The 22853-nt window shown below is 35.3% G+C and overlaps 1 protein-coding gene across 1 annotated transcript in view; it reads right to left on the reverse strand.

Annotated features, from left to right (window-relative positions):
* Positions 1-6948: 6948 nt before the first annotated feature.
* The window catches only part of Abcb4 (ATP binding cassette subfamily B member 4), a 72287-nt gene continuing 56382 nt past the window's right edge, over positions 6949-22853 (reverse strand). The window contains exons 24-28 of the mRNA XM_026399352.2: positions 19025-19181; positions 17902-18099; positions 10905-11111; positions 7970-8116; positions 6949-7447 (exon numbers count right to left, since the gene is read on the reverse strand). Of these exons, the coding sequence (XP_026255137.1) occupies positions 7241-7447; positions 7970-8116; positions 10905-11111; positions 17902-18099; positions 19025-19181 (916 nt within the window). The 3' untranslated portion in view covers positions 6949-7240. The remainder of the gene's footprint in view (positions 7448-7969; positions 8117-10904; positions 11112-17901; positions 18100-19024; positions 19182-22853) is intronic.

Below are 22853 nucleotides of genomic sequence, written 5' to 3' on the forward strand. Positions count from 1 at the left end.
AAGGGTTTCCTAAAATATTTCTTTTTGCTCTCCATCTAAACATACCTTTCTTTGTTATAGGAAAATGGGCAATTCTCTGGAAAAAGATATTTGTAAGAGGAACAATACAGTTGCTATAAATATTGAGCATTTATAATTGATATATTATAATATATATTTCTAACATTTCAAAATTATACTAAGAAAAAATATGTACATATTAAATTAGTGAATTTAGGGAGTCTCCTTTGCAGGGGTAAGGATGAAAAAACTCCAGTAAAGTGTTAGTACAGATACTAGCTGTTCTAGTTCCTGGAAAGTTTCAGTCCTTACAGATTTGCACCCTACTTGGACAACCTGAAACTACACGGTTGCCTTGCCTTGGAAAAGGATCTCATGTCATTTCCCAGGGTACCCTCAGGGCACTGTAGCCAAGAGCTATTTTTAGAAATGAACTATTTGGCTGGGGATATATCTCAGTTGCTAGAATGCTTGCCTTCCATGCACAAGGCCCTGGGTTCGATCCCCAGCACCACAAAAAAACAAAACAAAACAAAACAAAACCTATTTCTGAGTTCTGTTTCAGGGGGTCTAAAAGACCTGCATATTCCCATCTTTGGGACTCCACAAATATTCCCTGCATTGGTTTTTGGGGAAACTGCCTTGTAAACCCAATTTGCCCCAGCATAGTGACTAACCTAAGCTTGCTGGATACTCTGTAAGCTCTAGGAGATGGGCATAAATACATGGAGGGTGCCACCCTGGAAAATCAGAAGAGGACACTTGAACTCTGAGACCCAAGCCATGGCCAGTACATGTAGATTTGTGCCAATGCCAGGACTGAAGGCAGGCACCTGTGTAGTTTCACTGTGCCATACTGTGGACCTGTTACAGAGCAGGGTTACACAGTGGTTCCCATTACTGTGCTGTCCACAGGTGCATACTGACGGGCATTGAGCAACTCTGGCTCTGTCACCCTGTACCAGACTGGGCATAGTGAGTGCAATTTTTCCCAGCTCCAATCTTGTCCAACTTTTAGGAAGGTACTATCACCAAACCAGCAGAGCTCAACACCATGGTTTCTGCTGCCACCTCATCCTGCAGCAACTGGGCCTATAACACTAAATAATCAGAGGACAAAAGCTTCAGGTGTCTCTCTACAGTTGGGGCTTCCAGTGGCAGAGGCCCTTGCTAGTAGCAGAAGGTAGCATTAACACTGCCTGAGGAAATCCCCATCAACTGGTAAGGGCCACCACTCCCACTGTAGGGGTAGCCACACAGCACATGACACCTGATAGCTCTCTGAACCACTAGAGTGTGTCCATTTTTGTATGACCTGTAGAGATAGTATGAATGGTGATGGAGTCAGACACACTATACCCAAAGTTACTAATCACAGCCAAAGAAGCTATTCGAATATTGCATCAATGTGCTCATCTGGAAATAAAGCTAACATTTGTAACAATAAAGCTACAAAACAAACTGACACCCCAAAACACATCTTCAGGAGAAACCTGCTTACTAAGAAGGCTACCCCCTAAAAGTGGTAGAGAGGCTCAATTCATCAGATGCACAAAACTCCATGTAGAAGCATAAGAAATATGAAAAAGTAATGATGTTTCCAGAAGAACATGACTCTAGCAAAAGATTCTAAGGAATTCAGTATGGATTAATTTAAAAGAGTGATTATTTTTAAAAAAGCTCAGTGAGACCCAAGAGAATTAAAAATAAACAGTTAAATGAAATTAGTAAGAAAATACAGGAAATGAATAAGAGACTCAGCAGAAAGGGATTTAAAAAAATTTTTTTTAGTTGTAGATAGACACAATATCTGTATTTTATTTATTTATTTTTATATGGTGCTGAGGATTGAACCCAGTGCATCATGTATGAGAGACAAGTGCTCTGCCATTGAGCTACAACCCCAGCCCCAGAAAGGGATTTTGAAATGACCAAGCAGATGTCTTAGAAATGAAGAGCTTAGTAAGTAAAATAATACAATGCAGTGGAAAGCCTCACTAACAGTCAAGCAGAAGGAAAAAAAAAATATATCTGAATTCGAAGACAGGTCTTTGGCAATATCCCAAAGAAAAAGGAACAATTGAGACCTTTTCCCTCCATTAAACAAATATTCACCTCTTTATATATATTTTAGTTGTAATTGGACACAATATCTTTATTTATTTTTATGTGGTGCTGAGGATCAAACCCAGTGCCTCACATGTGTGAGGCGGGCACTCTACCACTGAACTACAGCCCCAGCCCATAAAAATCCACCTCTTTAGAATAACTCAAGGTGAGGACAAAATATTTAATAGCATAGAAAAACTGTTCAATGAAATAATAACAGAAAACTTCCCTAATCTTGGGGAAAATATGGACATCCATGTATAAAAGGCTTATAGGGGGCTGGGGATGTGGCTCAAGCGGTAGCGTGCTCACCTGGCATGTGCCAGGTGCTGGGTTCGATACTCAGCACCACATACAAATAAAATAAAGATGTTGTGTCCACCAAAAACTAAAAAATAAATATTAAAAATTCTTTCTCTCTCTCTCTAAAAAAAAGGCTTATAGGACAAATAGATGTGACCAGAAAAGATATTTACTCAAAGTTATTATGGTCAAACTGTCAAAAGTATAAGACAAAAATATTCTAAAATCTGCAAGGATGCCAGATCACATTTAAGGGTATTCCAATTAGACTAACAGCAAATTTCTCAGTGAAAATCCTAAGGACCAGGAGGGAAAGGAATAACATATTATAAGTCTTGAAATAAAATTTCTGCTAACCAACAATACTATCCCAAACAAGGCTAACCTTCAGGAATAAAGAAATAAAGTTTTTCTAATAAGAAAAAACTGAGGGAATTCATTTCTACCAGACCAAGACTTAAAAGTTACTTAAGGGAATTTGAAGTGAAAGAAATAGAATGACCATCATGAAAGCAAGTGAAAATATGAATCCACTAGAAAAGTAGATTCACAAAAGAGAAGAATCCAGCATCAGCAATACCACTGAACCACACACACACAAAAATGAATAGAAGAGAAAGAATGAAGAATATTCAAACAACTAGAAGAAAATCAACAAAATGACAGGAGTAAGTCCTTACTCATTAATAATAACCTTGAATTTAAATAGGTGAAATTCTCTAATTAAAAGATACAGACTGGTTGGATGGATAAGAAACAAAGCTCAATAATATACTGCCTACAACAAATTCACCTCACCAGTAAAAACAGACAAAGTTGAAAGGATGGGAAATTATATTCCTAGAAAATTGAAACCTAAAGCAAATAGCAGTAGCTACATTTGTGTCAGACAAAATAGACTTAAAAATAAAAACTGTAAGAAGAAACAAAGATCACTATATAATGACCAAGGGATCAATTTATCAAGAAGATATAATCATAAATCTATATGCACCTTATGTTGGAGAACCCAGTTTCATAAAACAAATGGACAGACCTCACCCTCCAAAAATCAAAGAAACAGAAGTTAAATTATACCATAGATCAAATAGACCTAATAGACATTTACAGAATATTTCATCCAACAGTTATAGAATACAAATATATCAGCACATGAAACTTTCTCTAGAATAGACTATAAGGCCACAAAACAAGTATTAAATTAAAAAGAAAGATGAATTCTTGTATCTTTTATGATCAAAATGAAATAAAACTAGAAGTCAAAAACAAAAGATTTTACAAATTACACAAATACATGGAAACTGAACAACACACTTTTGAACAAACAATGGGCAAAAAAATGTCAGATGAGGAAGTTTAAAATATCTTAAAACAAATGATAACAAACACAAAAGACCAAAAGCAGTACTAAGAGGGAGGTTTAGAGCAATAGGTGCCATCATCAATAACAATGGAAATATTTCAAATAAACAACCTAATGATGTATCTCAAGGATATAGAAAAGCAAAAAAGGAACCAAACTCCAAATTAGCAGATGGAAAGAAATAAAGGTCAGGACAGAAATAAATGAAAAACTAAAATTGGTACAAAAGATAATAATTGGTTCTTTGAAAAGACAAACAAAAGCCAGAAATCTTTAGCTAGACTAACCAGGGAAAAAGAGAAGACCCAAGTAAATAGAGGATAAAAAAGGAGACATAACAATGGATACTGTTTAAATACAAAGGATCATTATAAAAAACTATATGCTAAGAGATTGGAAAATTGAGAAGAAATGGATAAATCTCTATAGACACATATGACCTATCAAAATTGAACCAAGAGGACATAAAAAAAACCTGTATAGACTGATAACAAGTAAGATTGCATCAGGAGTAAAAAGTCTCACAACAAAGAAAAGCCCACGACCTGATGGTTTCACTGCTTCACTTTATCGAATTTTAAAGAATTAATGCCAATTATTTCATAGAATTGGAAGGGTTTCATCCAAGAATGAAACTATGAGGCCAGCAGTACCCAGTTACCAAAACCTGACAAGGACACCACAAACCAACCAAAAAACTATAGATCAGTATTGCTGATGAACACACATGCAAAAATTCTCAACAAAATAGTAGAAAATTAAATTTCACAGCACATCAGTAAGATCTTACCAATTAACAAGTGGGTTTCATCCCAGGGTTACAAGGATTGTTCAGCATATGCAAATCAATGAACTTAATACATCACATCAATTATATAAAAAATAATAATCATATGATCATCTTGACAGATGCAGAAAAAGCACTTGATAAAATTCAACATCCTTTCATGATAAAAATCCCTGAACACATTAAGCATAGAAGGATCTATACTTATAATTGACACAATAAGGGCTATAATTGACAAATGCACAAAACATCATATTGAATTGGAAAACACTGAAAACATTTCCTCTAAGATCAGGAGCAAATAAGGATGCCACTCTCACTGCTCTTTTTCTGTATAGTACTAGCAGTCTTAGCCAAAGCACATTAGTCAAGAGAAATAAATAAAAGGCATATAAATAAAAAAAGGAGAAAGTCAAATTATTGTTTGGGGCTGGGGTTGGGACTCAGCAGTAGAGTGCTCGCCTAGCATGCATGAGGCCCTGGATTTGATTCTAAGCACCACATAAAAATAAATAAATAAAATAAAGGTATTGTGTCCAACTACAACTAAAAAAAATTTTTTTAAGAAATTATCCTTGTTTTCAGATGATGTGATTCTAAACACAGAAAAACTTCAAGATTCCAACGAGACTATCAGACTGTAAATGAATTAAGTAGGATACAAAACTTAACATACAAAATCACTGGCTTTTCTATACACTAATAATACATTTTCTGAGAAAGAAATCATAGAAGCAATCACATTCACAATAACTTCATTAAAAAATACAGTACCTAGGAGTAAACTAAGGAAGTGAAAGACGTCTATAATGAAAATTATAAAACACTGATGGAAGAATTTGAAGAAAACAAAAAAATGGAAAGATCTCCCATGTTTGTGGGTTGGAAAAATTTTAAAAACTAGTATGTATATGTTGCTAAAAATATACATACTACCCAAAGTAATCTACAATTGAATGCAATCCTCATCAAAATACCAATTCTTCATACAAACACACAAACCAGTGGAACAAAATATAGATCCTAGAAATCACCTCACATCCACAGCCAACTCCATCTCAACAAAGACACTGGAGACAGGACAGCACCTTCAACATATGGTGCAGGGAAAACTGGATCTCCACATGCAGAAGACTGAAACTTGATTCCTCTCTCTCACCCTGTACAAAAATCAACTCCCAGTATACCAGTGGCCTAAATGTTTGACCTGAGACTCTGAAACTGCTAGAAAAAAACAGGGGAGACACTTCAACCTCCTGGTACAGGCAATGGTTTTCTGGATAGAAAAAAACTCAGGAAACAAAAGCAAAAATCTACAAATGTTTCTGTACAATGAAGGAAACAACAGTGAAGAAAGAATCAACAGAATGGGAAAAAAACATTCACCAAGTGTTCATCTGATGGAGGATTAACATTCAGAATAAAAAAAGAACTCAAAACTAAACAAACAAACAAACAAAAACAGTAATTCACTTTTTAAAATTGGAAAATGACCTGAAGACACTTCTACAAAAAAGAAATTAAAATAATCAAACATGAAAAAATGCTCAATATCATCAACCATCAGGGAGATGAAAGTCAAAACTACAATGATATTCCATCTCACCCCAGTTAGAATGGCTATTATAAACAAACAGAAAACCCAAATGCTAGCAAGGATATGGAGAAAAAGGAACTCATACACTGTTGGTAGGAATGTAAATTATTTCAGCCACTATAGATAACTATATGGAGTTTCCTCAAAATAGGTCTACCCTATGAATCAGCTACCTTTTCCCTGTGTAAACAAACAAAGGAGATAAGACTAGCATATCCAAGAGACACTCGTGTGCCCATGTTTATTGCACCTGTGTTTATCTGTCCATCAGCCTCAATGCCCATCAACAGATGAATGGATAAAGAAAATGTGGTGCATATACACAATGGAGTATTATTCAGCCATAAACCATAATGAAATCTTTCCATTTGCAGCAATGTTTATGGAACTGAAGAGCATTATGTGAAGTGAAATAAGCCATACAGAAAGACAAGTACCACATGTTTTCTCTCACATGAAGGTGAGAAGAGTACACCTTTAAGTAAAATAATGACCACTAGGAATTGGGAAGGGTTGTGGCGGGGATGTAGGTGGAACAGGGTGATTGATTGAATTTCATCCATGCACATTGCATATATGTATGGAAATATCACAGTGAACCCCATTAATATGTGCAATCAACATGCATTAACAAAAAAAATGGAAAATAAAAGCCCTTATATTCTACAATGGAATGATTTGAAAATATATAAAAGAATGATTAGGCTTTTGAGCAATTTATTTTTCCTTTGTACTTGAAAAACTTCTTCCCAAACAACCCTGTCATCTACTCACCTCTTCAGGACCTTTGGAATTTTCCCTATTTCTGTGACATGTTAATTCTACACTGAACTTTGTTCTTCCCTCTGGTGTGACTGATAACTCAGGTTAAGCTAAGCTGCTGTTCTATACTTCAAGACAGTTGCTACTTCCAACTCTCAAGTTTCAGATGCTGTAATATTGAACACCAAATTGGATAATCTGAATTGATGTGAAGCAAAAATAAACCTATATTTAATGACTTAAACTAGAAACTTCTCTTACAAGTCAGAAAGTTGTTGAATGATCTGAATTTATTTTTAGGAGGTACTATAACAGGAATTCATAAGTTCTGTGTGCCAGCCTGGATACTGACCATTGAAAAATAAATGCCTTTCTGTGCCAACAACTGTTGATGTGTGCCCTGTTCCTTGACCTTGCCGTTCTGAAACACCACAATCATGTCTGCGTTCTGGATGGTGGACAGGCGGTGAGCGATCACAATGCAGGTGCGGCCTTCTCTGGCTTTGTCCAGGGCTTCCTGGACAACCTGTCAATAAATCAGACAGAATCCTTGTCCTGAAAATTGTACAAATTTTAACATTAAAGGGCATTTTAAAATGTTGCCATTCTAGCAAGTCAACTATTTTAATTTATTTTCTACTCTTTTTGCATCTTTGGTTTTATTCATGTATGTTTTACGTATTTGATATTAATCTACATATAGTTATGTTCTACATTTTAATTACAAATGGATTCCCATGATTTAAATAATATTAATTACTTAAATTTTCTAATTAATCTCCATATCATTTTATTTGGTTCCTTTTTGAGTATATTTCATTGTATAGTTAATGTGCTAAAAAGTGATTAATTCAGCTTTCTTTTGAATGCTTGTTTTCTTTTTATAATAGTAATATGTGATCATTTTTAAAAATTATGAAATATTTACTATCTCAAAATAACCATCGTCTAAATTTCAGTGTTAATTTCCCCCTCTTTTTTTCATAGCTGAGATTTTTTAAAAATGTCCATTTCATTAACTTCATAAGGCATAAAGTGGAGGCCAAACCTTTTCACTTTCAGTATCCAGAGCTGATGTCGCTTCATCCAACAGCAGAATTTGAGGCTGTCTGACGAGTGCCCGGGCAATAGCAATCCTCTGTTTTTGACCTCCTGAGAGCTGAGTTCCTTTATCTCCCACTCTGGTTTCATATTTCTACAAGTTAGACATTAATAAATTTGGTAAAGTCCCAACCGAGAAAACTTGCTACTGGTGTGTGGGGAGGGGGGGTTGAGAGAGAGATTTGTGTGTGTGTGACTTTTGTGTGTGTATAAATTTTATGGTGTGTATAAATTTTTTGTGTGTGATAGAGGAATTGAATCCAGGGATGCTCGATCATCAAGATACATCCGCAGCTCTTTTTTATAGTAAGACTTTTGTCAATATATTTTCAAATTAATAAAAGTCTTGTTTTTAAAATTAAACTAGAAAACTAATGACTTTCATTCTCAATGATATTCTGTGACGGAAATTTGGACAAGTTCTTGAATTACTACCATTATTATAATACCATTTGATCTGATATCCATGGAGTTCTCAAAAGGTCCAATGCTAAGAATTTTAAAGTTTAAAAAATTTGTAATGTTCCTATGACTCCTGTGGAGACATCCTTTTCCCCACAAGGGATTGAATCTAGGCTCTCGCACCTACTAGGCAAGCTCTGTACTACTGAGCTACAGCCCCAGTCCTATTTTATTCTCTTTTAATACTATAATAATGAATACTCACTTAAATATTTACTGAGTATCTGCTGTGCCTAAACTGTGGAAAATCAAATAAAATCAGCTTTGTTCCTTCCGCAAAATAATTCATACAGACAGAGAAAATATTTGTATACAGTACTTAGTTTAAGGGAAAAGGACCAAATTCATAGTATCCATAAGATGGTCTGAAAGATCAAAATATAGATAAATTGTGGAGACAAGGTAGAAGAGAGAGAAGAAAGTGAGATATATAGAAGAAAGAAAAATCTTTGTATAGAACTTTCTTGGAGCTGGATTTTTAGAAAAATTTCTAGGCTTAGGAGAGAGTGAAAAGCTGTAAATTGAGTTGGATAAGTTTGCAGAGCCTGGGCTGTGATATACATCATGTGAATTAATTTCCTAAAGTTCAGCTGAAACTGAAGGCTAAAGATTTTCTGTTTATATAAAATTCAATATTTGATTCAAGTCAACACCCATCTCTTAAAAGTTGGTAAGGCTAACCAACATAATTTTAAAATTATTTGTGTGAGTGATTTCTAATTGTAGCAGAATATAAAAGCAAAACTAATTAAGCTGTACTTCAGTTTAATCCACTGGAATCCTAAATGTGAGATGAATAACATAAATGAATTGTTCCTATCATCACCTTTAGAAATGTCAAGTTATTTTTCTAGGACCACACATGCTTAAATTGACACAAAATGGCCCAGAGGCTTAAATGTAAAAGGGCAAACAATAAAACTTTTGAAAATGGAGAAAATCTCTGGCCCTTAGACTAGTCTAAGGAAAAATAAATTAGACCTCATCAGAATTAAATTTTTTCTTTGCAAAAGATCCTAAGAGGGTAGAAAAACAAGCTATGGACTGGAAAAAATGTTTACAAACTACATATCTGAGAGTAACTAAAACAAACTTTAAAAACTGTTGGAATTAAACATTAAAAATTAGTAATTAGAAATGGATAAGTTTTTTTGTAAAGGAGTATATGTAAATGGCTAATAAGCAAATGGAAAGACTATTCAATTTTATTTCCCTTTAGGCAAATCAAATTAAAACCACAATGATATTTTACTATACTCATAAGAATAGTGTCGATTAAAACAGTGGCAGCAATAAATTCTGGTAAACATTCAAAGACAGCATCACTCATGCATGCACTACTGGTATGAATATAAAATGGTACAACACTCTGAAAAACAGTTCAGAGATTTTTAATAAAACTAAATATGTAATTACCATATGGCCCAGGAATTATACTCCTGGGTGCTTATCCTAGAAAAATAAAAACTTAGGTTCATACAAGCACCTGTATACTAGTATTTATAACATTTTTATTTATAGTAGCCCCAAACTGGGAATAACCTACATTATTACCTTTTCCAGGGAAAAGGTTAAATTGTGGTTCATTGATACCATGAAATGCTATTGAGTAAGGAGCAGGAATGACTTGTAAGTACACACAACTTCAGAGAACTATGCCAAGTGAAAAAAACTAATCCCAGAAGTATATATAAGTGTCTGTATTTTTATATAACATTCTTAAAATAGAAAAGTGTACAAATGGAGAACAGGTGGTTGCCAGAGTTTAGGAAACACAGTGAGAATTGGAAGAAGGGGTTTGTGACTAGAAAAGGGCAACATGAGGGGTCTGACAGTGATGGAAATGTTCTATATCCTGATGATAGTGGACACATGAAACCACACTGGCACTCTAATTAATGGAACTAGATACACATGTACATAAGTAAGGACAAGTAATGTTCACAATGTCCAAATAAGAGCAATAGATCATATTAATATCAATTCCCTAGTTATAATATTATTTTTGCAGAGAACTAGGCAAAGAATACATAAGATATCTGTACTCCTTATAATTGCATCTGAGTCTATACTTATCTCAAAATAAAAGGTTTAAATTTTAAAAAATTAGCATGTGAGCTAAACAAAATGTGACTTCAGTCTAGACAATGTGACTTCAGTCTAGCCCTTGATAACCAGTTTGCAACCTGAGGTATGCTGCTTTGACCTTAGCGCCACCTCATTTGCTTCTCACTACATTTGTATAAGGTGGGCATAAGGTCTTCCGATTTGCAAATTAAAAAACCTGTTATCCTTAAAAAGTGTCAAAATGCTAATAAATCAATACATTTTGTTACTAGCCAGTTGGTAAAACTTTGGGAATCATTTTGGAGATAAAAACTGTAGTGTATTCCAATTTCAGCTCTTACTGATTAACTCACCTGGGGCAACATCTCGATGAAAGGATGTATGTTGGCTGCTTTGGCTGCTTTCACAATCTCTTCCTGTGATACGAACCGGCTGTTGTCTCCATAGGCAATGTTCTCAGCAATGCTGCAGTCAAACAGGATGGGCTCCTGGGACACAATTCCAAGTTGAGCTCTGAGCCATTGGACATTGAGTTTCTTTGCTTCTTGACCATCGAGGAGCTGAAAAGCAAAGATCACAAACTGTAAGTGGCTTTAAAAAGGAAAAGGGGACAAAAAAGCCCCTGAATAATAAGTAACTAAATTTCCTGGAGGGTTATTGTATGTGGCATCAGTAGTTATGAAATACCAAGCCTCACGATGCAGGGACTCATACTGTTGAGGCCAACATGGCCAACAAGATGATTTTTTAAAAAATTGATTATATTTTTAAAACACATGACAGCAGAATGCATTATAATTCTTATTACACATATAGAGCACAATTTTTCATATCTCTGTTTGTATATAAAGTATGTTCACACCAATTCATGTCTTCATGCATGTACTTTGGATAATGATGTCCATCACATTCCACCATCATTGCTAAACCCCCTGCCCCCGTTCTTCCCCTCCTATGTCTCTGCCCTATCTACAATTCGTTTGTTCCTCCCAGGCTTCCCCTCCCTACCTCACTATGAGTCAGTCACCTTATATTAGAGAATACATTCGGCATTTATCTTTTTGGGATTGACTAACTTCATTTAGCATTATCTTCTCCAAATCTGTCAAATGCCATGATTTTGTTCTCTTTTATTGCTGAGTAATATTCCATTGTGTATATATGCCATTTTTTTTTCAACCATTCTTCTACCAAAGGGCATCTGGGTTGGTCCCACAGTTTAGCTATTGTGAATTGTGCTGCTATAAACATCGATGTGGCTGTGTCCCTGTAGTATGCTGTTTTTAAGTCCTTTAGGTATAGCCTGAGGAGAGGGATAGCTGGGTCAAATGGTGGTTCCATTCCAAGATTTCCAAGGAATCTCCATGCTGCTTTCCAGATTGGCTGCACCAATTTGTAGTCCCACCAGCAATGTATGAGTGCACCTTTTCCCCCACATCCTTGCCAACACTTATTATTGTTTGTCTTCATAATAGCTGCCATTCTGATTGGAGTAAGATGATATCTTAGAGTAGTTTTGATTTGCATTTCTCTAATTGCTAGAGATGATGAACATTTTTTCAGATATTTGTTTATTGATTGTATATCCTCTTCTGAGAAGTGTCTGTCAGATCGTTGGCCCATTTATTGATTGGGTTAATTTTTGTTTTTGTTTTTGTTTTTGGTGTTTAGCTTTTTGAGTTATTTATATACCCTAGAGATTAGTGCTCTATCTGATGTGTAAGGGCTAAAAATTTGCTCCCAAGATGTAGGCTCTCTCTTCTGCTCACAGATAGTTTCTTTTGCTGAGAAGAAACTTTTTAGTTTAAGTCCATTCCATTTATTGATTCTTGGTTTTAATTCTTGTGTTACAGGAGTCTTATTAAGGAAGTTGGGGCCTAATCCCACACGATGGAGATTAGGGCCTACTTTTTCTTCTATTAGATGGAGAGTCTCTGCTTGTATTCCTAAATCCTTGATCCACTTTGAGTTGAGTTTTGTGCATGGTGAGAGATAGGGGTTTAATTTAATTTTGTTGCACATGGATGTCTAGTTTTCCCAGCACCATTTGTTGAAGAGGCTATATTTTCTCCAATGCATGTTCTTGGCATCTTTGTCTAATATAAGATAATTGTAATTTTGTGGGTTAGTCTCTGTGTCTTCTATTCTGTACCATTGGTCTACCAGTCTGTTTTTGTGCCAATACCATGCTGCTTTGTTACTATTTCTCTGTAGTATAGTTTAAGGACTGGTATAGTGATGCCACCTGCTTCACTCTTCCTGCTAAGGATTGCTTTAGTTATTCTGGGTCTCTTATTTTTCCAGATGAATGTTATGATTGCTTTTTCTATTTCTATGAGGAATGCCATTGGAATTTTGATCAGAATTGCATTAAATCTGTATAGTGCTTTTGGTAGTATGGTCATTTTGATAATATTAATTCTGCCTATCCAAGAGCAAGATAGATCTTTTCATTTTCTAAGTTCTTCTTTGATTTCTCTCTTTAGGGTTCTGTAGTTTTCATTGTATAGATCTTTCACCTCTTTCATTAAGTTGATTCCCAAGTATCTTATTTTTTTTAATTAGTTTATTGTGAATGGTGTAGTTTTCCTCATTTCCTTCTCAGAGGATTTGTCACTGATATACAGAAATGCCTTTGATATATGGATGTTGATTTTATATCCTGCTACTTTGCTGAATTCATTTACTGTTCTAGAAGTTTTCTGGTGGAGTTTTTTGGGTCTTCTAAGTATAGAATCATATCATCAGCAAATAGTGTTAGTTTAAGTTCTTCTTTTCCTATACATTATCCCTTTAATTTCTTTTGTCTAACTGCTCTGGCCAGTGTTTAAAGAACTATGTTAAATAGAAGTGGTAAAAGAGGGCATCCCTGTCTTGTTCCAGTTTTTAGAGGGAATGCCTTCAATTTTTCTCCATTTAGAATGATGTTGGCCTAGGGCTTATGGTAGATAGCTTTCACAATGTTGAGATATGTTCCTGTTATCCCTAGTTTTTCTAGTGTTTTGAATGAAAAGTGGTGCTATATTTTGTCAAATGCTTTTTCTTCATCTATTGAAATGATCATCTGACTTTATCTTTGAGTCCATTGATGTGATGAATTACATTTATTGATTGTTGAACCAATCTTGCATCCCTGTGATGAATCCCATTTGATCATAGTGCACGATCTTTTTGATATGTTTTTTATTCAATTTGCCAGAATCAGAATTTTATTCAGAATTTTTGCATCTGTGTTCATGAGAGATACTGGTCTGAAGTTTTCTTTTTTTTTGATGTATCTTTGCCTAGCTTTGGAATCAGGGGTGATATTGGCCTCATAGAATGAGTATGGAAGTACTCCCTCTTTTTCTATTTCCTGAAAAAATTGAAGAGTATTGGTATTAGTTGTTCTTTAAAGGTCTTCTAGAACTCAGCTGTGTATCCATCTGGTCCTGGGCTTTTCTTGGTTGGTAGGCTTCTCATGGCATCTTCTATTTAATCACTTGATAGTGGTCTGTTTAAATTGTGTATATCTTCCTGATTCAATCTGGGAAAATCGTATGACTTAAGAAATTTGTCAATGCCTTCAATATCTTCTATTTTATTGGAGTATAAGTTTTTAAAATAATTTCTAATTATCCTCTGTATTTCTGTAGTGTCTATTATGATATTACCTTTTTCATCATGTATGCTGGTAATTTGATTTTTCTCTCTCCTTCTCTTCGTTAGCATAGCTAAGGGTCTGTCAATTTTGTTTATTTTTTCAAAGAATCGACTTTTTGTTTTGTCAAATTTTTCAATTGTTTCTTTTGTTTCGATTTCATTAATTTCAGCTATAATTTTAACTATTTATTGCCTTCTACTGCTTTTGCTGTTGATATGATCTTCTTTTCCTTTGGCTTTGAGATTTAATGTGAGGTCATTTATTTGTTGACTTTTTCTTCTTTTAAGGAATGAACTCCATGCAATGAACTTTCCTATCAGTACCTAAAGCACTAAGATATGTTATGTCTATGTTCTCATTTACCACTAAGAATTTTTTAATCTCTTCCTTGATGTCTTCTTCAGTGGCATATTGTTTAGTCTCCAGGTGTTGGAATAATTTTTATTTTTTATTTTGTCATTGACTTCCAATTTCATTACATTATGATCTGATAAAATACCTGGTAGTATCTCTACTTTTTTGTATTTGCTAAGAGTTGCTTTGTGGCATATTATATGGTTTATTTTAGAGAAGGATCCATGTGCTGCTGAGAACAAAGTGTATCTGCTTGATGCAGGATGAAATAATCTATATATATCAGTTAAATCTAAGTTATTGATTATATTATTGAGTTCTATAGTTTCTTTATTTAACTTTTGTTTGGAAGATCTATCCAGTGGTGAGAGAGGTATGTTAAAGTCACCTAAGATTATTGTGTTGTGATCAATTTGACTCTTGAACTTGAGAAGAATTTGTTTGATGAACATAGCGCACCATTTTGAGGAGCATATATATTTATGATTGCTATGTCTTGTTGGTGTATTGTTCCATTAATTAGTATGTAATGTCCATCTTTAATTAATTATTTATTTATTTAGATTAACTTTGGCTTGAAGTCTACTTTATTTGATACGAGGATGGAAACCCCTGCTTGCTTCTGCAGTCCATGTGAGTGGTATGATTTTTCCCAACCTTTCATCTTCAGTCTGTTTGTCTTTTCCTATAAGATTAGTCTCTTGAAGGCAGAATATTGTTGAGTATTTTTTAAAATCCAAGCTGCTAGCTTATGTCTTTTGATTGGTGAGTTTAATTCATTAACATTCAGGTTTATTGTTGAGACATAGTTTGTATTCTCAGACATATTTGTTTATTTTTGTTATTTAACTTGATTTGATTTTTTTTCTTTGATTAGTTTTTCCTTTAGGATACTACCTCCCTCTGCTGATTTTCATTGCTGTTTTTCATTTCCTTTTCATGGAATATTTTATAGTGCCGGTTTTCTAGCTATAAATTATTTTTTACTTTTGTTTATCATCTTTTATTTCATCTTTAAATCTAAAGCTTAATTTTGCTGGTACAGATTCTTGGTTGGCATCCATTTTCTTTCAGAGTTGATATATGTCGTTTCAGGATCTTCTAGCTTTTATGGTCTGTGTTGAAAAATCTGCCATTATCCTACTTGGTTTTCCCCTATATGTAATCTGATTCCTTTCTCTCGTGGCTTTTAAAATTCTTTCCTTATTCTGTATGTTGGGCATTTTTTATTATAATGTGCCTTGGTGTGGATCTGTTGTGATTTTGTATATTTGGCATCCTGTAGGCTTCTTGAATTTGGATTTCCAATTCATTTTTCATGTTTGGAAAATTTTCTGACATTACTTCATTGAATAGATTGTTCATTCCTTTGGTTTGGACCTCTATGTTTTCCTCTATCCCATAACTCTTAAATTTGGTCTTTTTGTGCTATCCCATATTTCTTGAATGTTGTGCTCGTGGTTTCTTACCATTATCACTATGTAGTCTATGTTCTTTTCAAGATTATATATTTTGTCTTCGTTGTCTGATGTCCTATCTTCCAAGTGGTCTACTCTGTTGGTGATGCTTTCATTTGAGCTTTTAATTTGGTTTATTGTTTCTTTCATTTCAATGATTTCTGTGTTTTGTTTTTTCTGAACCTCTATCTCTCTGTTGAGGTGATCTTTTGCTTCCTGTATTTGTTGATGTAACTCCTTGTTGAAGTCATCTTTCACTGCCTGTATTTGCTCTCTTATACTTTTCAGTTCACAGAACATTTTAACCATGTACATCCTGAACTCCTTCTATGTCTTTTCTTCTGTTGTGGCTGCCAATGATTCTAATGATGTGGTATCTTGATTTGTTTGGGGCACTTTCTTCCCTTGTCTTTTCATGTTGCTCAGGTGTCTTCCTTTCCAGCTCTGTGGGTCTGAGGTGTTATTGTTTTTACCCTATAGATTTGTAGTGCTCTTGTAGGATTCCAAGACCTCTCCTGGCCACTTAAGATCTGATCTGGGAGCTGCCCCCATCTAATATGGCGAGAATGTTGAGCCAAGATGGAGGCAGTCTGCTTTCAGTGTCAAGGTGTCTGGTGGGATGGGGGAGCTGGGTGATGACATTGTGCTGTGGGTAGGTAGCAGCTAAGTGGCCTGCTTGGGAGTGGAGCAAAGACTTGCAGATCTGCAGATGTGTTGATTGGTGATTCTGCTAATGTGCTCGAGAGCCCTGTGTGGCTAGAACTTTGGACTTTGGGTTTTGGGAGCCAGGAGTCCTGCTCAAATCCAACAAGATGATTTTTATGGTGACTAGGCTGTCCTTATCTAGATCTAGATGGAAAAATGGTAAAATATTTGGTCCTGTCCTTCCACAGGCCTCTGTCCCTATCTGCCCTCCACTGGGCATTTATGTCATCCTCTGCCTTTTAGAGAATCTGCATCAAGGTATTCCACTCAGATCTACTGTCCCCAGATGGATACCAACCCTTCAGCTTGACCTATGCCCTCTTCCATAGGCATACCAGGAAAAATAAGATGATCAGTAACATAGCCTGATTCTGAAAGTTGGGTGACTCTGGTCCTATTCCTCCCTCTCTTTTCCTTGAGAGCTGCCAGCCATAAACTTCTTCCCCTTTTGGTGACCATCTAATTCAAGATAGATTCACAGGGCTAGGTTATAGGTGCTATCCCAAGGTAAAGGCAGATGCAGGCACTCTGATCTTTATTCAAGGGAGACAGTCAAGAACTATATGTCAGAAATCAATGACAAGAGCCAAACACAAATGAGCTGGAGGTCAGGGGTCAAAGTCAGAGAGCCTACAGTACAGAGTTAGAGAGAATAGCAAAGCAGACTCAGGTCTACCCTCCCTCTCTTCCCTGAGAACTGCCAGACTCAAATTTCTCCTGCTTTTCTTTTCTGACAGCATTAAAGAAGAAAGTTCAATGGAAGTTGAAAAGCTACAAAGTGCAGTATTTTGGGGAGGACTGTTTTCATTTTACAGAAAACCTTTATGAAAAAAATTAAGCATTCATCAGGCAGCAGGAAACTCACAGGCCATAGCCCCTGTGGAGGCATAGGAGGTATGGCATTCCTCACTGGCTTCAGAAGTGAGTTTGTTCTTAGCTGTCAGGCTGACTCAAAAAGCCCATGGGAGGGTAGAGGTCAACCTCATATCCAGTATTTTCTGAACTAGATTAAGTTTCAGATAGTCTATCCTATTTTCCCCATATATAAGCCCATTTGGGTCTTATACAATACAGTCATTGTATTAAATATGATTATAGATATTCACTTATTTAATTGTTTTTATTTTGACAATATTGGTTTGACTATGTAAAATACAGCCTTAAATCTACTTATTAAGAGAATGTGCTCACCACTGTCCCAGCCATAGGGTCGTAGAACCGCTCGAGGAGCTGGACCACTGTGCTCTTCCCACAGCCACTGCTGCCCACCAGGGCCAGTGTCTGGCCCTTCTTCACCTCCAGGCTTAACCCCTGAAGCACTGGCACATTTGGCCGGGTGGGATAGTTGAACACGACTTCATTAAATGTCACGTTTCCTTCAAACTTCTCCTAAAAATTTTTACAATACTATAAGGATAATTGGTCTGATAATTACTGATTTCAAAACTGTAGCTACAAAAACATGAAATGTATATCCAATATAACAATGGCATCAGTTTATATTGATAGTAAGTTGTTATTATATAAAACCAAGATGGGCAATAGGGGTATAGTCAGATTAGGCAACACATCATTACAGAAAAGTATTGTCTAAACTCAATTTCTGGTTCACTTAAGACAAACATGTAACTTTCCCAACTGTTGTTCTGAGGTTGCAGTTAAGCCCATAGCCAAAGGTTCAAAAGCTTAAGAAATGTAACAACAATATCTATACAGAGTTTCAGCAGACAGCTCCTGTCTCAATCCTGGAAGCTTCTTTATCTCACTCTCCTCATCTCACTTGACAGGCTCAGCAGTTTTCTTAGAACATGAAGTACCTTGTAAAGTCTCCAAAGGATTGGGTAACCTCCAATCTTTTACCTACATTGCTTCTTGGACATCAAGCTCACAGCAGCATGTGTGACACAAAGAACACTCTTTGTAGATTCTAAAATAGGATTATTACTTTCATTGTGAATAAAGTGACCTTCTTACCACTTATAACTCAGCCATTATAAAATGTGATTAAATTAAAATTGCAAATCATATCAACATGACAGTATTTATGCCTATTCCTTCATGTAGAAATGATTACTACATTTTTGTCAAAATTATTTGGTTCTAGTATATCTGGTTTTACTTTTTAAAAAGCTTTGATATGCTAAAATTCAGAATCCTTGAAACCTATGAAATGGTAGGAAAGGTGGCCAACTATTAGCCATATAAACAGCACAAATAAGTATATGTTAGTGTAACCACCACCAATTTATCATGCAGTTACAATCTAGCAGACAGAAAAAAAAATTAAGCATTTATCAGACAGCAGAAAACTCACAGGCCATAGCCCCTCTGTACTGTAGCTGTCAATCAAAGGTTGTCTTTCAAATAGCTTGAATAAATGGGCTGCAGACAGTTTGGCTTTAGCATAGTCTGGTGCAAATGAACTAGCATGTCCTAGAGCCACTGCGCCAAACACAATTGCCGAAAATACCCTAGATGGAAGTAGAAGAATTAAAAAGTTAGCTTATAAAACTAGCCCCACAATCTTTGAAAGCCCAAAGACGTATCACTCACTAGTATTTATCTTGTTACTCCTTAACAATCCTCTTCCCCAACCCACTTTTCCATGAAATTCCAGTAACAGAAGAAATCCAGATGAAAACAAAACCCACTGCTTTTTTTCTCTGTTCACTTTCCAACTTCTATAGGAGCCCCTGATTGTCTAGAGTTAATGTAATCATCCAAGGTTCTTCACTGTCAGGAAATGACTAATAACCAAATCTGATTGTGATCTCAATTTTACCTTCTTTTTTGGGTGGAAGGAACTAAAGTACAAAATACTGTAGGGGCTCCATCAATTCCACACTAGGAATATTATTCCCTACTAAATCTATAGCCCTGACTTCCAGTTTAAGGTTTCTTCAATACTACAATATAAATAATAATAATCACTGTAGTTAAATAATTTTTATCAGGAAGACATTTATAGAAAATTTCATCTAAAAGCTGCAGAATACATTTTTTTCATTAGTACATGGACTTTCTCTAGAAGAAACCATACATTAGTACACAAAACAAGAATTAACAAGTTTTGAAAAATGACATCATCTCTTTTCTGATTACAATGGAATAAAACTAAAAGTCAACACCAAAGAAATTTTAGAAATTATACAAATGCCTGGAGTCTGAATAGCACTCTTGCTTGAACTGTTCAGAATGGGTCATCAAGGGAATCAAAGGGGGAATTTAAAATTTTTGCAAAGAGAAAGAAAATAGAAACACAACCTTCCAAAATTTCTGGAATGCAGCAAAAACACTAAGAGGGAAGTTTATAATACTGAGTGTCTACATCAAAAATAGAACCATTTCAAATAAAAACTTGACATATCTCAAATACTTAGAAAAGCAAAAACAAATCAAACCCAAATTAGTAAAAGGAAAGAAAGGTCAAAGCAGAAATAAATGAGACAGAGACTGAAAAAAAATCACTGAAACAAAGAGTTGGTTCTTTGAAATGATAAGCAAATGGATGAAACTTTAGCTAGATTAACCAAGAATTTTTAAAAAAGGGCCTAAGAAAAAGATATTTCCACTGATACCACAGAAATACAAAGGATTATTGTGAAAAACTACATGCTAACAAATTGGAAAACCTAAAAGAAATGGAAAATTTCTGGATATGTATGGTTCTATCAAAATTGAACGAAGAGGACATAAACCTGAATAGACCAATAACAAGTAATGAGATTGAATTAGGAATAGAAAGTCTCTCAACAAAGAAAAGTTCAGGGCTAGATGGCTTTGCTATTAAACATCCAACTTTTAAAGAAGTTACACCAATTCTTCTCAAATTATTTCATGGGCTTAAAAGGGATGGAACTCTTCCAAACTCATTCTACGAAGCTAGCATTACCTTGTTACTAAAACCTGACATGGACACAACACACACACATACAAACACACACACCTTATAGATCAATGTCCCTAGTGAACATACATGTAAAAACTCTCAACAAAATACTAGCAAATGAAATTCAACAACATATCAAAAAGACTGTACCCCATGATCAAACTTGTTTCACCCTAGTGAAGCAAGGATGGTTCAACATAATATATCTCATCAACTGTATGAAGGATAAAAGTCATTTGGTTATCTCAATAGATCCAGAAAATGTATTTGATAAAATTCAGTGTTGCTTCATGATAAAATACTTGAACACATTAGGTATAGAAGGATCATTCCTCAATACAATAAAGGCTATATATATGACGAAAGCACAGCACAACCAACATGATACTGAATGGGGAAAGGCTGAAAGTACTTCCTCAAAGAGAAGAAACAAGACATGTGTGTCCACTCTCACTGCTTTTTTTTTTGTACCAGGGATTGAACTCAGCAGCACTCAACCACTGAGCCACATTCCAGCCCTTTTTTATATTTTATTTAGAGACAGGTTCTCACTGAGTTGCTTAGTGCCTCACTAAGTTGCTGAGGCTGGCTTTGAACTCTTGAGCCCTCAGCCTCAGATTCCCAAGCTGCTGATATTAAAGGCATGCACCACTACACCAGGCCTCTCACTGTACTTATTCAGTATAGTACTAGAAGCTTTAGCCAAAGCAATTAGACAAGAGAAAGAAATAGGCATACAAATAAAGAGGGAGGAAGTAAAATTATCCTTGTATGCAGATGATATGATTCTATACATAGAAAAACCTAAAGGCTCCACCATAAGTACTATACTGATAAATAATTAAGTATACTAGCAGGACACAAAAATCAATGTACAAAAATCAGTAACTTGTCAGGCCTATTGGTAGAGGTCTTTTCTAGCATGCACATAGTCCCTGATTTCAATTCCTAGCAACACACACACACACACACACACACACACACACACACACACAAACACACAAAATCAATAGCTTTCTATACACCATTAATGAATACACTAAGAAAGAATAATGAAAACAATCCTTTTCACAGTAGCTATAAAAATAAAATATCTAGGAATAAACTAGACCAAGAAAGTTTATTCCTACTCTCTACAACAAAAACACTGATGAACAAAATTGAAGAAGATTCACACAAAAAATGGATAGATCTCAGAGCAGAGGGATAGGAAAGGGGAGGCAATGCAGAATGATTTCTTTAAAAATCATGTTATGTGCATATATAAGTATACCACAAGGAATTTCACCTTTATGCAGAAGTAAAAGGAACTAATCAAATATAGATAAACAGATGATCGAAAGGAAGTCTAGTAGAGGAAGGAGAATAGGGGAGGTGAGGGAAAAGTGGGGTATCATGAACTGAAATAGATTTCCATGCATGCACAGGTTTGTTGGGATAAACCCAACTACTATGTGTAACTACAAAGCTTTTATTATAAAAAGTGTAAATAAAATAAAAGAAAAAGAAAAGAGCCTTCAAGCTCATGGATTATAAAAATCAATATTGTTAAAATGTCCAAGCAGTTCAAGGAGATCTAAAGATTCAATGTAATTTCCATCAAAATACCAATGGCATTCTTCACAGAACCAGCAAAAACAATTCTAAAATTCATATAGCAGCACAAAAGACTCAGAATAGTCAAAGCAATTTGGGGCAAAAAGAATCAAGCTGGAGGCAACATAACAACTAATTGAAGACATTCTACTGAGCCTTAGTAACAGAAGCATTGTATTGTAATAAACACAAACACATAAATCAGGGGAAAAGAATCGTGATCCCAGAAATCAACACACATCCAAAGCCAACTGCATCTCAACAAAGACACCAAAAAAATACACTGGAGAAAGGACAGCACCTTCAACATATGGTGCAGGGAAAACTGGATCTCCACATTCAAAATACTGAAACTTGATCCCCTTCTCTCACTCTGTACAAAAATCAACTCCCAGTTCATCCATCAATGGCCTAAATGTTAGACCTGAAACTCTGAAACTTCTAGGAGAAAACAGAGGAGACACTTCAACACCCTGGTACAGGCAATGGTTTTCTAGATAGTTTGCACAGGAAACTAAAGCAAAAATTGACAAACACTTCTGCACAATGAAGGAAACAACAGTGAAGAGAGAATCTACAGAAAGGGAGAAAACACTTGCCAAGTGTTCATCTGATGGAGGATTAATGTCCAGAATAAAAAAAGAACTCAAAAACTAAA

The sequence above is a fragment of the Urocitellus parryii genome, chromosome 3, assembly GCF_045843805.1.
Source record: "Urocitellus parryii isolate mUroPar1 chromosome 3, mUroPar1.hap1, whole genome shotgun sequence".
Taxonomy (NCBI): Eukaryota; Metazoa; Chordata; class Mammalia; order Rodentia; family Sciuridae; genus Urocitellus; species Urocitellus parryii.